This window comes from Aquarana catesbeiana, linkage group LG07, assembly GCF_042186555.1.
Source record: "Aquarana catesbeiana isolate 2022-GZ linkage group LG07, ASM4218655v1, whole genome shotgun sequence".
Classification (NCBI taxonomy): domain Eukaryota; kingdom Metazoa; phylum Chordata; class Amphibia; order Anura; family Ranidae; genus Aquarana; species Aquarana catesbeiana.
Genome location: NC_133330.1, coordinates 253,920,356 through 253,935,512, shown reverse-complemented (window position 1 = coordinate 253,935,512; position 15,157 = coordinate 253,920,356). Strand labels below are relative to the sequence as shown.

Below are 15,157 nucleotides of genomic sequence, written 5' to 3'. Positions count from 1 at the left end.
AACCCCACCTACTCAGTTTTGTGTCCTTAGATGACGCAACTCTTCTCTGGAAAAATTTCTACTCTGTTTTGACTGACATTTCTGTCAAGATCCAAGCGCCTATTGCCTAAGGGCTCACCAGCAGTTTCTGGATCGGTTGCCCTTGATGTACATCTTGGGAGCTGTGCCTGGACCCTGCTATAGCGGGGCTGGCTTGTAATATTTGTTTCAGCATTGGATCCTGTGTTCGGCACTCACCTTTGCATGTGGTGCAAAAAGTGTAATAAGCTGCAGAGTAATATACAGGGTCAGGGCTATGGTCCATTCCTATGGCACCCAGACCCTGAGGGCCTATTCAGAGGTATGCCCTCCATGATGAGTGAAGTTTGGTGTGTATAAGGTAAGACAGGGTTTCCCTGTAATTGTGACCGTGTCCTGTTTTTATATGTGTGGTGTAATTTCAGTTCGTGTATTGTCGCCACCTGAAAATATCTCTAATATGCAGTTGCCTACCTTGGACGTCTTACAAACGTATTTTTCTTTCTCGAACATCACGGGACACAGAGCCACAGTAATTACTGATGGGTTATATAGGGTATCACTGGTGATTGGACACTGGCACACCCTATCAGGAAGTTCAACCCCCTATATAATCCCTCCCCCTTGCAGGGATACCTCAGTTTTTATGCCAGTGTCTTAGGTGATGGACGTGCAAAGATGTCCTGTGCTGAGCTCCAAAGGGAATATCCTATATCCTATACTGGGGCAAGCCAGGCGAACCGGATCCATTCAAAGTGTCCTTTCATGGCCGAATTGGATGGTACCCGAGCCTCGTGTCCGAAGAAACAAGGTTTTACCCGTAACACTTCTCTTTTTAGAGAGCTGGACCCCGCAGATCAGAAAATGGCTTTAAGCTTCCTAATTTCTGGCTGGGTGCTTTACAGGCCCAGAACTGCAGGATCCCCCTATTCATAGGGGGCCCCAGTCTCTGACGGTTTTTTCAAATGGAGCCCACCGTGAGAGGTGAAGATTGGGTCTGTGTAAACTGAACCCTGCGGCTGGATATAGTAAGAGGAGATTCCACAGAATTTTTGAGTTCTAGTGGCTTTTCTCCTTTAAGGTAAATGCATGCTGTGCCTATTGTGACCACCGGGGGCTGCCAAGAGCACAAACCTTCACATGCTGGACTGTCTGTCTCAGTGATTCATCACTGCACATGTTTTTTCAGCGACTCAGGCCGGCTGCAAAGGTAGGATGGAAGTGGGGATTTCTCAGGTTTGAATGTTCCCCCCCAGGCTAGAGAGGGGCCACAGGGGTCTATAAAGTGGTTATACCGCTCGGGCTCCGCTGCCTCAGGCCACCATTTCTGACCATTGCTGTTTAGGCAGGTCTTCACTACCAGCTTCTCTCCCTCCTCCCCCTCAGACTTCCTCTATAGTATTACAGGAGAGTCGGCCGGCGCGGGAAGCGCTCGTTTTTTTCAAAACTCGAGGCGGGGTGGTGGTAGAGGGGGGGGGGGGGGGGCGGGACGTCAGCACAGGTGCTTAGACTCCCACTCAGGCCAGCTGCAGGCTATTAAAGGCACTCTGTACAGGTGCACACAGGCTTTGGAGAGACACAGAGCTGATGGTCGCATGTAAGGTGGGACACAGGCATTCTCCTAGGCAGCATTTACTGAAGTAACACCAGACTGAGCATTGGGTAGCAAGGCTTTTAGCCAGACTACATCGCTCAGCAGGCAGTGTTCATTTGTATACCTCACACCTTGTTGCTTTGCACTATGGGTAGAAGAGGTTCAAGCACCCCAAGAACCAGAGACACTAGGGGATCTCATTCAGGTTCTGAGGGGCCTCCTGTCAGCAGCATCCTCCCCCCCGATGGGCCAGGGACGGCTAGCCAGGGAGAGCCGTTGGGGTCAGGGGCTACACCTGCTTCTGGCACTTCAGCCCCTGTATATATTACACAAGAAGTTTTTTCCTCAACCATTAATGATCTAGAGGAAAGATTAATGGCCGTGATTACGTCTTCACTCAGTAGAAGAAATCGCACTAGGCCTTCCTCTGTTCCCCAAGACCCTCAGACAGAGGAGCTCTGGGATAAAGGAGACAAATCCCTTTCAGAGGATCGGGATGGGACAGATGATTCCTCTTCGGAGGAATCAGGTGGAGAGGGACCCTCTGCGACTTCCCAAGAAGAGAAAGTCTTAGTGCAGATCCTTACTGGATTGGTCCGCTCCACATTTAAGTTGCCCCTACCTGAAACTGCTAAAGAATCCTCTTCTGCTTTGGGGTCACTGAAACCTTTCCAAGCAGCACAGGCTTTGCCTGTTCATAATTTACTTGAAAAGCTCATTTATTCTGAGTGGGATCACCCAGACAAACGTTTTTTTCCGCCAAGAAAGTTTTCAACACTTTATCCGATGCAAGAAAAGTTTATTAAAATGTGGGGAATACCGGCCATTGATGCTGCCATTTCCTCCGTAAATAATAGTCTGACTTGTCCTGTAGACAATGCTCAGATGCTCAGGGATCCTGTAGATAAAAAGATGGAATCCCTATTGAAGGATGTTTTCTCCTTAGCAGGTTCAGTGGCTCAACCTGCAGTAGCAGCGATTGGAGTCTGTCAATACTTAAGAGACCATGTTAAGCAGGTCATCAAAGTATTACCTGAACAGCAGGCCCAGGGGTTTGCTAACCTTCCAGCAGCCTTATGCTTTGTAGTTGACGCCATTAGAGATTCTATCGTGCAAACCTCCCGTCTTTCACTGGGGTTGGTGCATATACGTAGAATCCTATGGTTGAAAAATTGGTCAGCCGAAGCACCATGTAGGAAGCTGCTGGCTGGGTTTCCATTTTGTGGTGCAAGGTTGTTTGGAGAAGACTTGGATAACTATATCAAGAGAATCTCTTGTGGGAAAAGCACTCTGACCTGTCAAGAAGAAGAGTAAGTGTCCCTCTTTCAAACGGACTCTTTCCCCAGCGCCGGGGGCTTCAGCCTCCAGACAGTCTCGACGGCCGCCTCCATCTGGGTCCAGAGACAAGAGTCAACCCCAGGGACAAAAGAAGTCTTGGGGGAAGAAGCCTACTAGGCAAAACACTAAGACCTCTGCATGAGGGGGCGCCCCCGCTCACTCGAGTGGGAGGAAGACTGCGACAGTTCTCAGGGCTCTGGTAGGAGGATTTCCAGGACAGATGGGTAATCTCCACGGTAACCTTAGGGTACAAGCTGGAGTTTCAGGAATTTCCCTCTCCTCGGTTCCTCAGATCAAGTGTCCCCAGAGACCCAGAAAAGAAGCAGTCGCTCCTTCTAGCGTTAGAGCGACTTTTGTCGCAGGAGGTCATTATGATAGTTCCCGCAAAGGACCAGGGATTGGGCTTCTATTCCAACCTTTTTACGGTCCAAAAGCCAAATGAGGATGTCAGACCCATTCTGGATTTAAGGGATCTGAACCGATGCCTAAGGATTCAATCCTTCCGCATGGAATCAATTCGGACAGTAGTTCCCACCCTGCAGGGAGGAGAATTTCTGGCATCGATAGACATCAGAGATGCATATCTGCATGTGCCCATTTTTCCTGCTCATCAGAAGTTTCTGCGCTTCGAGGTAGGAGGGCGCCATTTCCAGTTTGTGGCTCTGCCTTTCGGGATAGCCACTGCACCTCGAGTGTTCACAAAGATCTTGGCTCCTCCTCTGGCCAGATTAAGGGCTCAGGGTATAGCTGTCATAGCATACCTAGACGACCTGCTCTTGATAGACCGGTCGGTAGCCTCTTTGAATGGAAACTTGAGGACCACAGTCAGGTATCTAGAACACCTGGGTTGGATCCTCAACCTAGAAAAGTCTTTCCTAAAACCAGTAAGAAGACTGGAGTATTTAGGTCTGATTATAGATACAAGCCAGGAGATAATATTTCTACCCCATGCAAAGATCGCTGCTTTAAAAGAGCTGATTCTGGCAGTCAGGACCAAGAAGGGTCCCTCTGTCTGCCTTTGTATGAGGCTACTAGGGAAGATGGTGTCTTCATTCGAAGCAGTTCCCTATGCTCAGTTTCATTCAAGAATGCTGCAACACAGTATTCTGTCGACCTGGAACAAGAAGGTTCAGGCATTAGACTTTCTGATGCACCTGTCGCATCAGAGCCTCAATTAGTGGCTCATACCCGAAAACCTGCAGAAGGGGAAATCCTTTCTACCGGTTACCTGGACGGTGGTAACAACAGATGCCAGTCTGTCAGGTTGGGGAGCAGTTCTGGAACAGTCTGCGGTTCAGGGGATGTGGTCCAAGACCGAGAGGACCTTACCCATCAACATTCTGGAGATCCGGGCGATATATCTAGCCCTAAAAGCCTGGACTACCAGGCTACAGGGTTGTCCAGTCAGGATCCAGTCCGACAATGCCACAGCAGTGGCTTATGTCAATCATCAGGGAGGCACCCGGAGCCGAGCTGCTCAAAAGGAGGTGAACCAGATCTTAGTCTGGGCAGAGATGCATGTGCCATGCATATCGGCAGTTTTCATCCCGGGAATAGAGAACTGGCAGGCGGACTATCTAAGTCGCCAGCAGTTACTTCCAGGGGAATGGTCTCTGCATCCCGACGTCTTTTGGGCCATATGCCAAAGATGGGGGGTTCCAGATGTAGATCTCTTTGCATCCCGATTCAACAAAAAGATAGACAGATTTGTGGCAAGGACAAAAGATCCTCTTGCATGCGGGACGGATGCGTTGGTGATTCCGTGGCATCGGTTCTCACTGATTTACGCATTCCCGCCTATTCTGCTACTACCACGACTCCTTCGCAGGATCAGGCAGGAAAGGAAGTCGGTACTTCTGGTGGCCCCCGCTTGGCCCAGAAGGACTTGGTATGCAGAAATAGTAAGGATGATGGTGGGTTCCCCGTGGACCCTACCGGTACGCACAGACCTGTTATCTCAAGGTCCAGTGTTCCATCCTGCCTTACAAACGCTAAATTTGACGGTTTGGCTATTGAGACCCACGTTCTGAAGAGTCGTGGGCTCTCAGGTCCTGTCATATATACCTTGATTAATGCAAGGAAGCCAGCTTCCAGGATGATTTATCATAGAGTCTGGAAAGCTTATGTATCCTGGTGTGAATCCAGAGGTTGGCATCCCAGGAAATATGTCATAGGTAGAATTCTTGATTTTCTACAATTAGGATTAGAGATGAAGCTGGCCTTGAGTACCATCAAGGGCCAGGTCTCTGCTTTATCAGTATTATTTCAGCGGCCACTTGCTTCGCATTCTTTGGTCCGAAGCTTTATGCAGGGGGTGATGCATCTTAATCCTCCGGTTAAAGTGCCCCTAAACCCCTGGGACTTGAACTTGGTCCTGGCTGTGTTACAGAAACAGCCTTTTGAACCAATAAGTCAGATTCCTTTGGTCTTGTTGACAAGGAAGTTAATTTTTCTGGTGGCCATCTCTTCTGCTAGAAGCGTTTCAGAATTAGCAGCCCTTTCCTGTAAGGAGCCTTATTTGATTATACACAAGGATAGAGGGGTACTACGCCCTCATCCTAGTTTTTTACCGAAGGTGGTTTCTGATTTTCATTTAAACCAAGACATTGTTCTACCTTCCTTTTTTCCAGATCCCTGTTCTCCGGAAGAGAGATCTCTACATTCGTTGGATGTAGTAAGAGCAGTTAAGGCCTATCTCGGTGCAACTGCTCAGATCCGCAAGACGGATGTTTTGTTTGTGCTGCCAGAGGGTCCCAATAGAGGACAGGCAGTGTCAAAAGCAACCATTTCTAAATGGATTCGACAATTGATTATTCAAGCTTACGGTTTGAAACAAAAGATTCCTCCATTTCAGATCAGGGCACATTCCACAAGGGCTATTGGTGCTTCTTGGGCAGTGCATCACCGGGCCTCTATGGCTCAAATCTGCAAGGCCGCAACCTGGTCTTCAGTTCATACATTCACCAGATCACCACTTTCAGGTGGATGTGAGAAGGCACGAGGATATCGCCTTTGGGTGTAGTGTGCTGCAGGCAGCGGTACAGGGTCCTTAGGTCTGATTGCACCCTACTTGGTCGTGGTTTCCCCCCCGTCAGGTAGCATTGCTCTGGGACATCCCATCAGTAATTACTGTGGCTCTGTGTCCCGTGATGTTCGAGAAAGAAAATAGGATTTTTTAAAACAGCTTACCTGTAAAATCCTTTTCTTTCGAAGGACATCACGGGACACAGAGGTCCCGCCCCTCTTCTAATACACTATATTGCTTGGCTACAAAACTGAGGTATCCCTGCAAGGGGGAGGGATTATATAGGGGGTTGAACTTCCTGATAGGGTGTGCCAGTGTCCAATCACCAGTGATACCCTATATAACCCATCAGTAATTACTGTGGCTCTGTGTCCCGTGATGTCCTTCGAAAGAAAAGGATTTTACAGGTAAGCTGTTTTTAAAAATCCTATTATTTGGTATTGGAAGTGATGGGGGACAGACAGTGGACCATATCTAGGATCAGACCTAAATACTTTAGACTTTGAGCTGGTCTCAAGGTTGATTTTTCAGTATTTATGATCCAGCCTAAGCTTTCCATATACCGCACTGTGCATGTTATGCTCTGTTCTAGAGCCTGTAGTGAGTGATCTCTGAGCAGGAGGTTGTCCATATACCCGAGCACCAAGATCCCTTGGGCCCTTAAAAGGCCCAGTACTGGTGCTAGTACCTTTGTGAACACCCGGGGAGCTGTAGCAAGCCCGAAGAGTAGAGCCAAAACTGAAAACGACGTTCCTCTACTGCAAATTGCAGGGATATCTGATGAGGCTGAAAGATGGGTACGTGTAAGTACACATCTTTTAGATCGATGGAGGCTAGAAAGTCTCCCATCTGGAGTGAGGCTACTACTGAGCGGACAGACTCCATCTGAAAGGACTGAATTAGTAGATACTGGTTCAGGGATCTTGAGTCCAAAAAGGGCCTTGTGTCGCCGTTTGGTTTTTGAACCTTAAACAGGTTTGAGTAAAACCCTGCGCCCCTTTCGGATACAGAAACTTCTACAATTGCTCCTTGATGCACTAAATGATGTAGTGCCTGAAGCAATAAGTCTCTTTTTGGAGGATCTGAGGGAACGCTGGATCCTAGAAGCCTCTGAGGGGGAACTCCCTGCCACTCCAGCTTGTAACCGTGGGATATAGTTGAGCTGACCCACTCGTACTGAACTATTGTTCTCCAAATGTCCGCAAAGTGCAACAGCCTTCGCCCCCCACCCGATAGAGTGGAGGCGTCCCCTCAAAAGGAGGGCTTGGTGCTGGGTTTAAGAGTTTTGGACCCAGGGCTTTTTCTGGCCCTGGCCTTGCGGGTTGCCCCTGGCTCTACGCCTAGTCCCTGAGGTTTTAAACGAGGGACGCCTGGTGCTTTTCTTCACAGGAAGTAGAGAACTCTTCCCTAAAGAAATCTTTTGGATATACTTGTCCAAATGATCACCAAATAAACATTCCCCATGAAAGGGGAATCCTGCCAATAACTTTTTACAAGGAAGCTCGGCTCACCAGTTCTTAACCCACAAAGTCTGTGCATATGTACAGACAAGAGAGCCAAACGAAAAACCTGTTGCATTGAATTTTTTAAGGCGTCAACAGCAATACGCAGCGCTCAAGAAATATCTGTCTTATTTTCAGCCAGATCATCCTCCCAGTTTGGCCTGTCAGGCCGTCTGACCTGATCCTTTATGGACTGGCAGATATCAATTGCTGCAACAGCTGGCTGAATAGCTGAACTGGCCAAAGAAAAGGAAGCTTTTAATAATGACTCCAATTTCTTGTCAACAGGGTCTTTCAAGCCCTGTGCGTTATCTACCGGACACATTAAGTTCTTGTTTAAGGAAGAGACTGCTGCATCTACGGCTGGCATGCTCCACTTCTTAACAAATTTTTCATCCATGGGATATAAATGGAAAACCTCTTAGGAGGAAGAAAAATCCTGTCCGGATGTTCCCAATCAGCATACACCGCCTGTTCCAACAGAGGGTGTAAGGGGAAAGCCTGTGTGGCCTGAAGAGGCCTCAGGGACCCCAAAGAGGACCAGGGGGGCTCGGTAAACTCTGCAAGAGGCAACTTAAAGGCAGAACAAACCATCTCGGTAAGAGTCAGGATCAAAAGCCTCTGCAACTGAGAGGCAGAAATCAACTGAATATCTCCTTGTCCAGTTTGCTCGGAAGCAGACTTATCCGCCAGGCTCTCCACAGAATCCTGAGCTTTTAGCTCTTCCCATCCTCAACCCATTCCTGCTCCAAACTAGGAGGCTCCGGTGAGGGGGATCTGTCACGCTACTTGCCACCCTGCGGGATGGAGGCAGTCATTCCAGCGATCCTGTGCTCTAACCCGGCTAGGGCTGAGGACAGTTCATCTTTGGTGATAAAGGGTGAAGCAGCAGCATTGACTGTAGGCACAATACTAGATAGGCGCAGCGACTCAGATTGCCCAGAAGCCTCTGGTCTTTTAGGGGATACAACACTAGGGATACGACTAGGTTCATCATGAACTACTGACGACATAGGTGTGCCCTTCCCTGTAGTGTTAGTCCCGCTCCTCTTTTTTTGAACACATTTACTAGCAACAAAAAGAGTAATTGGGTGTAGTATTAACACACCTCAGAAGGGAGACCCTTTAATAGGGCTCACCAAGGCCCTATGCAACAATCCTGCTAAGCACCTTTAGCCTGCCAAGCAACACCTGGTGACTCACGTGACCCCCGGGTAAGGAGAAATGAACCGCTGCAAATGCCTGGTTCAGAGCCTGCTCTGTGTTCCACTGCTGCCTTCTGGAAGCACCGCATGCTTGGCATACACAGCTTGAATAAGCTGGCCGTGCGCTGTAACGTTCTGTGCATGCGTGTGTGCGCACACACGTGCGCGGTCCCAATGAATGGGCGTGGCTGTATTCGTGTATGACGCAAATCTTCATGCGCCCAGATAAAGGCTATGGCCATGGCTGCCAAACAAACTGCTGAGCACAGCGGATGCACGTGCGCCATGGCAAAATGGCCAGGCACAAGCAAAAAAGGTACACTTTGCAAACATCCACAGCTAGCCCAAAACTCTCCCGTATGGTCACCGCACACAGGTGTCCAGCCTTTAGCTAGCTTGACTGATTGTTACAATCACTGGGAAACCCCACAATAAGTAAATAAAGGGGTTTCATTTACCTGTCCAGGCGCAGGGCAGCTTAGTAAACTAAGAGACCATCACGGCGGGTTCTTGTCACTTGAGGACCTTCAAGGACTGGGTACAACACCCTACCAGAATACCTTAGTGCTGTGATGTCCAGGATTCCACTTCGTAGGGTCCAGCGCCTGGAGGCCGCATTACAAGCAAAACCTCGCAGGATCTTGAGTTGTCTTTGCGAGGCTCGGGTACCATTTATCTAAGCAGAGATTATGCTCTGTGTCAAATGGATTATAGAGCCTGTGTCAAATGGATCTGATCGGTCAATCCCTTAATTTATTTAGGAACCGTTTGTGGCACAAGAGACCTGGAGCTCAGAGAGCTCAGACACTGGTAAAAAACTGAAGTACTTCCTGTATGGGAGGGGTTATATAGGGGATTGCTTCCTGTCTAAAGACCTTTGGTCTACCAGTGTCCATTCACCTAGAGATGAAGTATAACCCAGTAGGTAATGAATATTAGCCTAACTCTGTGTCCCATGATGTATGAAAAAGAAAACCGTGTAGAGCTCTGTCCTGTCAGCAGGGATGTGATGGATTTTGTTTTCCCTGTAAAACAGGGAATAAAATCCAGCACATCCCTTAGTAAAAGAACACCACATGGTGTACACACAAACACTTGTTAGGCACACATTTAACCCTTTGATCGCCCTAGATGTTTAACCCCTTCTCAGCCAGTGTCATTAGTACAGTGACAGTGCATATTTTTTTAGCACTGATCACTGTATTCGTGCCACTGGTTCCCACAAAGTGTCAGAGTGTCTGCCGCAATATCTCAGTTCCGTTGTTGGCCTTCACACCAGTCTGGATCAGAAATGTCTTGAACCTCTGGGTCCAGTTTGTCATTTCCAGTGGCTGCCAATCTGCCAGCTTCACCACCTCAAAGACAGCCAGACCTGGTGGCAGCAATCAACTTTAGGCAGGAGTGGTAATGCCAGTTTCTGCAGAGTTAGTTTTAACGGGTCTTATTCTAACCTCTTTACGGTCCCAAAAGCAAATGGGTCCACCCCCCCCAATTTTGGACGTAAAATCCCTAAACTGGTGTCTGTGTGTCTCCATTTTATACATGGAGTCCTCAAGGTCTGTCATTACCTTTCTCTAATTAGGAAAATTTCTGGCATTGGTTGACATCCAAGAAACCCATTTTCACATTCTTCTCTTTTCTGCACACCAGCACTTTCTATATTTTGCTGTGGGAGGTCAACCACTACAATATGTTGCCCTGCCATTTGGGCTCTGCACCAAGAATTGATGCTTGCGACCCATCTGGATTTGCTAAGATCTCAGGGCATCCATGTCATAGGGTTGCCTAGACAAATTCCTGCTGAAAGATTCCTTAGCCACAGTCTTGTCTTTCAACATTCAAAGGATAATCTAGCTCATACTTTCAGTGAGTGTATAATTCAAAAAGTCTACCCTCCCATCGCCTGGGCTGGTATCTAGGACTAATTCCAGACATCGCCCAGGCCAAAATTTTCCTTCCTCATAAAAGGATTGTTTCCCTGAGGTCCAGTTGTTGGACATAGGGATCAACCAGGCATTCCTTGACTTGCATCTGCAAAAGAGTTTCTGGGCATCATTGTAGCCTCCTTCAAGGCAGTTTTTTGTTTTAGGTTCAGGTGGTTGTTTTTGTAGCTCGACATTCACATGATGTGGGACAAACGGATCCTTTTTTTTTTTTTTTTTTTTTTTTTTGGATCACCCACAGTTGCTTTTCAGCCATGCAAAAATCTCCCAGGCTTAATGAATTTCCAACTCAGCCCGAAAATCCAGGAAACTACCAGGTTCCCTTTAGCGCTGAATTCCACACAAGCTTTGTGTGTTTTTTATCTTAAAGTTCTAGAATCCAGGAAATCCTTCCTCCCCTCTCCTAAGGATGGTATCTGTTGCTTCCTCCCGTCAGGCTGCAGTGGGATCTACAATTCCTTAACTGTCAGGGGGAACCTGATCTCCACAGGAGTCATTGCTCCCATAAACATTCTGATACTTAGAGCCTTACTACTGACAACTGCCACACTTAACCCTTCTCCTACATCATAGGAGAAGCCAGGAGCTCGCCAGTGGGGAACCTAAAAAGAGCAGGATCAGGGCTGCTTTGTGCAAAACCATTGCACAGAGCAGGTAAATATACTATGTTTTTTAGTTTAAAAAAAAAATGTGTTTAAAAGTTTCCCTTTACAACCACAAATGCATGGATGTGGTCAAAACAGTTGGTGTTGGTGCTAGTTACCTAGCTGGAAATATTTCCTCTGGGAAAATCTAAATCCCTTTTTTGTCCTCTCAAAGTTCCAAGAAGGGACATCCAGCTGCCTCTTCCACATAGGTAGGTGACCCATGCAGCTAATTTACAGGGCTTATGCCCTCAAGGAAAGGGTTCCCCCCCTTCACTAATGGCTCGCTCAAGCTGCCACCTGGTCTTCAGTTCATACCTTCTCAATTTCACCAGGTGGATTTCCAGGCTTCTGCTGATGCAAGTTTTGCCCCAGGGTGCTCCGTGCAGTCATCTGAATGTTTACTGCTTTTTACTATATTTTTGCCCACCCCTCGGTTTTTGTGCTTGGGGAAGTCCCATGGTCTATGACTATAAGTCTTGTGTCCTGTCATCCTTGTTCAAAAATCTTTATTGAGGGAAGGAACAGTGTTTACATGGTAAAGAGACAAAAGTGAGTCAACCCCTAAGAATGGGGGGTTAGATTATGTAACAATACAGCTCAATAAATGAGATGCAGCCCACACTGACAGAACATAAATAAGGAATGGAGGGGGGGGGGGGGGGGGTAGCGCATACACAAAGTGACACAAGTGTTCAGTGATATGGCTTGGCTTACGTATAATATAGATTTTGTGCCGGTAGATGCTGCCTAATGGTAGGGCGCCCCAGGTGGTGCGATTCTGGGACAGAGCAGAAAATTTGAGTTTAGAGGACCTGGGAAGAGGGGGATGGGTAGCAACTACGGGTCTTGTGTCCTGTCCTGTCCTGTAAGAGTTAAGATAATGAGAAATTTGACTTGCCTGCAGTTTCCATATCTTGGAGCACAGTACAGGAAACAGGTCCCTCCCCTCTGTTTTGTTTTTCCTTATTACTTGCTGAAAAACTGGAGTCCCACAGAGAGTCTTGTACTGTAGTCCAAGAGATGGAATTTATATGCAAGTCAAAATTCTATTTTTTTTTTTCTGTTATGATGACCTTGTGTAGTAGCTGCATCCATACTACTTTATTCTTCTGGCTGTTTCATTTATTACCACTGGACATTCATTATAAACTGCTCAGTCAAAAAGATGTCATCACAGCCATTTCCAGCTTCTCTTTCTGCTATAGACACCTTTTGTAGTGGAGAAGCAGGAAGCGAGAAAACGGCCAGTAAGGAGTTTATATTGCACCTTAATAAACTGGCTGTTTGTATAAGGCCTCACGCACACTAGACATTTTTGCAGCTGCTTCTAGGGTCGTCTGGCGTGTTTTTTTTTTTTTCCTGCCTCTAAACTCCCCTGCAGTGTTTAGTGACAGGGGCTTTTAGAGGCAAACAAATAAAAATCCCACTGCCAGAGCATCCAGGAGCAGCAGAGTTTTGGCAGAAAAAACAATTGCTGCTTGTGCACACGACTAAATGCGTGTTAATGCTAGGCACGTTTAGTGCTTTGTCATTTAATCATTTCAATAGCTGGGATACATTATTATTCTAGCCAATGAAATTAATGCACACTCAAGCGCTTGACATCTGTAAGCAAGACTAAACGTGTACAAACTTTTAGAAGTTTCAGGTATTTTTTCTGCCAAAACGCTGCTGCCAGGTTGAAAGGCTTCTACAAGAGTTGGCAAACTATCCTTGCCTTAAACTCACTGGCAGGTTCTCACTGAGCTGCAATGAGAAGTGGCGAACATCTTCACTACTCATCACAGCCTATTAAACTGCAGCACAGTGAAGATAAGCTATGATGGTCACTGCCACAGTTTATCCCAGTTTAATAAATGTACATAGAGAACCATATTGCTTACAGATGATAAAAACAAAAGCATGTTCCTTAGTGTGGAGTACACAGACCTTCTGGGGGTCCATCTAATTATTTAAGCAACAATACTCTTTTTAAGGCAGGTTAATTTGTATTTATTTTGAGGTAGCATGTTCAGTCCATGTTATGGCCACCAGTTCTATAAATTTATAAAGTTAAAAATGATTAACATAGTTGCAAGCTAGCAATGCCTTAGAGAACAATTGTAGCATTGTGCTTATTAAAGAATAATTTCATATGGTATGTAGTACTGCTCATGCTTATTTCACTTTTATCAATGTCATAGGTCGGTCTAGCTGTGGTCAATGGGCAGTTGATGGCTGTAGGTGGATTTGATGGAACAACGTACTTGAAAACTATAGAAGTGTTTGACCCAGATGCTAACACTTGGAGGTGAGAATGTTTATCTCTACTATATACAGATTGTCTCTGTTGTGCCTAACTAACTTCGTTAACCTAACTAAGTTACTAACTCTGTATAAATGCTTTCAAGTAAAAAAAAAAAGTTAACATACTATTGATCCTTAGGGCTTGTTCACACGAATACATTTCTAACACTTAACAAACGCCCCTATAGTGCTAGTATGGGCGTTAGACTTGCGTAAATGAGCTTTAGTATGGGCATTAGACAGGCATTTTACAATCGTTAATGAGGAGTTAAAAATGCTCCCCAAACGCTCTATGGGCAGTTCTGAAGCTTTTCACGAGCGTTAGGCGCGTTAAAACTGTTTCACAAACGCCTATTCCTTTACCAGTAATAAGATAATCTTTACACCCCACAACTGCTCCTCAACTACCTACCAGAGCATCTGCGAAGCGTTACCATAGACTTGAATGAGAGGCGTTGAAAGGCTTCAAATGTCTCCTGACTCAACATGAGGCTTTAAGTTTGAAGCTACGCTAACACTTCCTGTTTTGATAGTGTGAACGGTACTATGTGCTGTCTATTGTATCTTGTGCATAGCCGTTTGAGGGGTTTTTTTAACGCCTGCTTTTAATGCCAGTGTGAACTCCACCTTAAGTTACTTGGCGTTCTACTTGGTTAACTAATAGTAATCTTTCTGTCATACTGACTTTGCAGTGTTGAACACTCCATTACTATTAGTTTGGAAATGCAATCTTTTTTAGAACATGCTACCAGATTGACTTGTTTGAAGCTGAACAGGTACCTGTCCATAGAGATGAACAGACTACACATCTCCATCTCTGTGACTGGGTGCCTACGTATGCATGTGATGTACAGGTCACCATTTCTGTAAGTGCTACTTGAGGATGGGGTGGAAGTGTAAAGAGGAATGAGTTGAGATCTGAAGTTACATTTAGCTTTTTGCTGAGGGAAGGTCATTTAGGAGGATTTACTTTCAAAGCAAAATAATTATCCCTGAAATGCTTAAAGTGTGTGTGTGTGTGTGTATATATATGTATATGTATAGTGGAGTGGTTGTCATCAGATGAGGCATTTTACATACTCATGACAGAATTTGTAAACTGCTTTGCACCAATGCCACTAGACAGCTCACTTACAATACACCAAACAGAACAAACAAAAATTACCCTGGAGTGAGATTTAATTTGGATCGCTTTAAAAATATCTTATAATTTCTGCCAGGGGTATATAAACATTAAGTACAACTGTACTCCTCTTTTAGGTTTTAAGCACAGGGTCTATAGTGATAACAATATGAATAGTGTGGCTTGGCTTTTTATTTTTTTGTCTACAATAGTAAGCGTAGCATGAGCTTTTTTATGGTAATATAAATGTTATTTTGAACAGTAGGTAATGACCAGCAATATAAAATAGGTGAAATGTTATTTAAATTCACTTATTATTCTCGATCAAAACCATATCTTTAGTCTAGTTGATGGGTGTAATTAACTACACACTGCAAAGCAAAGGTTAACTGAAATGCCACCAGGCTAAAACCCTTCTTAGAAGGTTCAGCAGAGGGCGCACTATGCATGATGACATGAAATTCTAGCTAGTACTG

General features: G+C 45.9%; 1 protein-coding gene across 5 annotated transcripts in view; it reads left to right on the top strand.

Annotated features, from left to right (window-relative positions):
• The window catches only part of KLHL20 (kelch like family member 20), a 151,634-nt gene that overhangs the window by 128,956 nt on the left and 7,521 nt on the right, over window positions 1-15,157 (top strand). For all 5 annotated transcript variants that reach the window (XM_073593211.1, XM_073593214.1, XM_073593213.1 and 2 more), the window contains one exon: window positions 13,456-13,562. In XM_073593211.1, coding sequence (XP_073449312.1) covers window positions 13,456-13,562 — 107 coding nt within the window. The remainder of the gene's footprint in view (window positions 1-13,455; window positions 13,563-15,157) is intronic.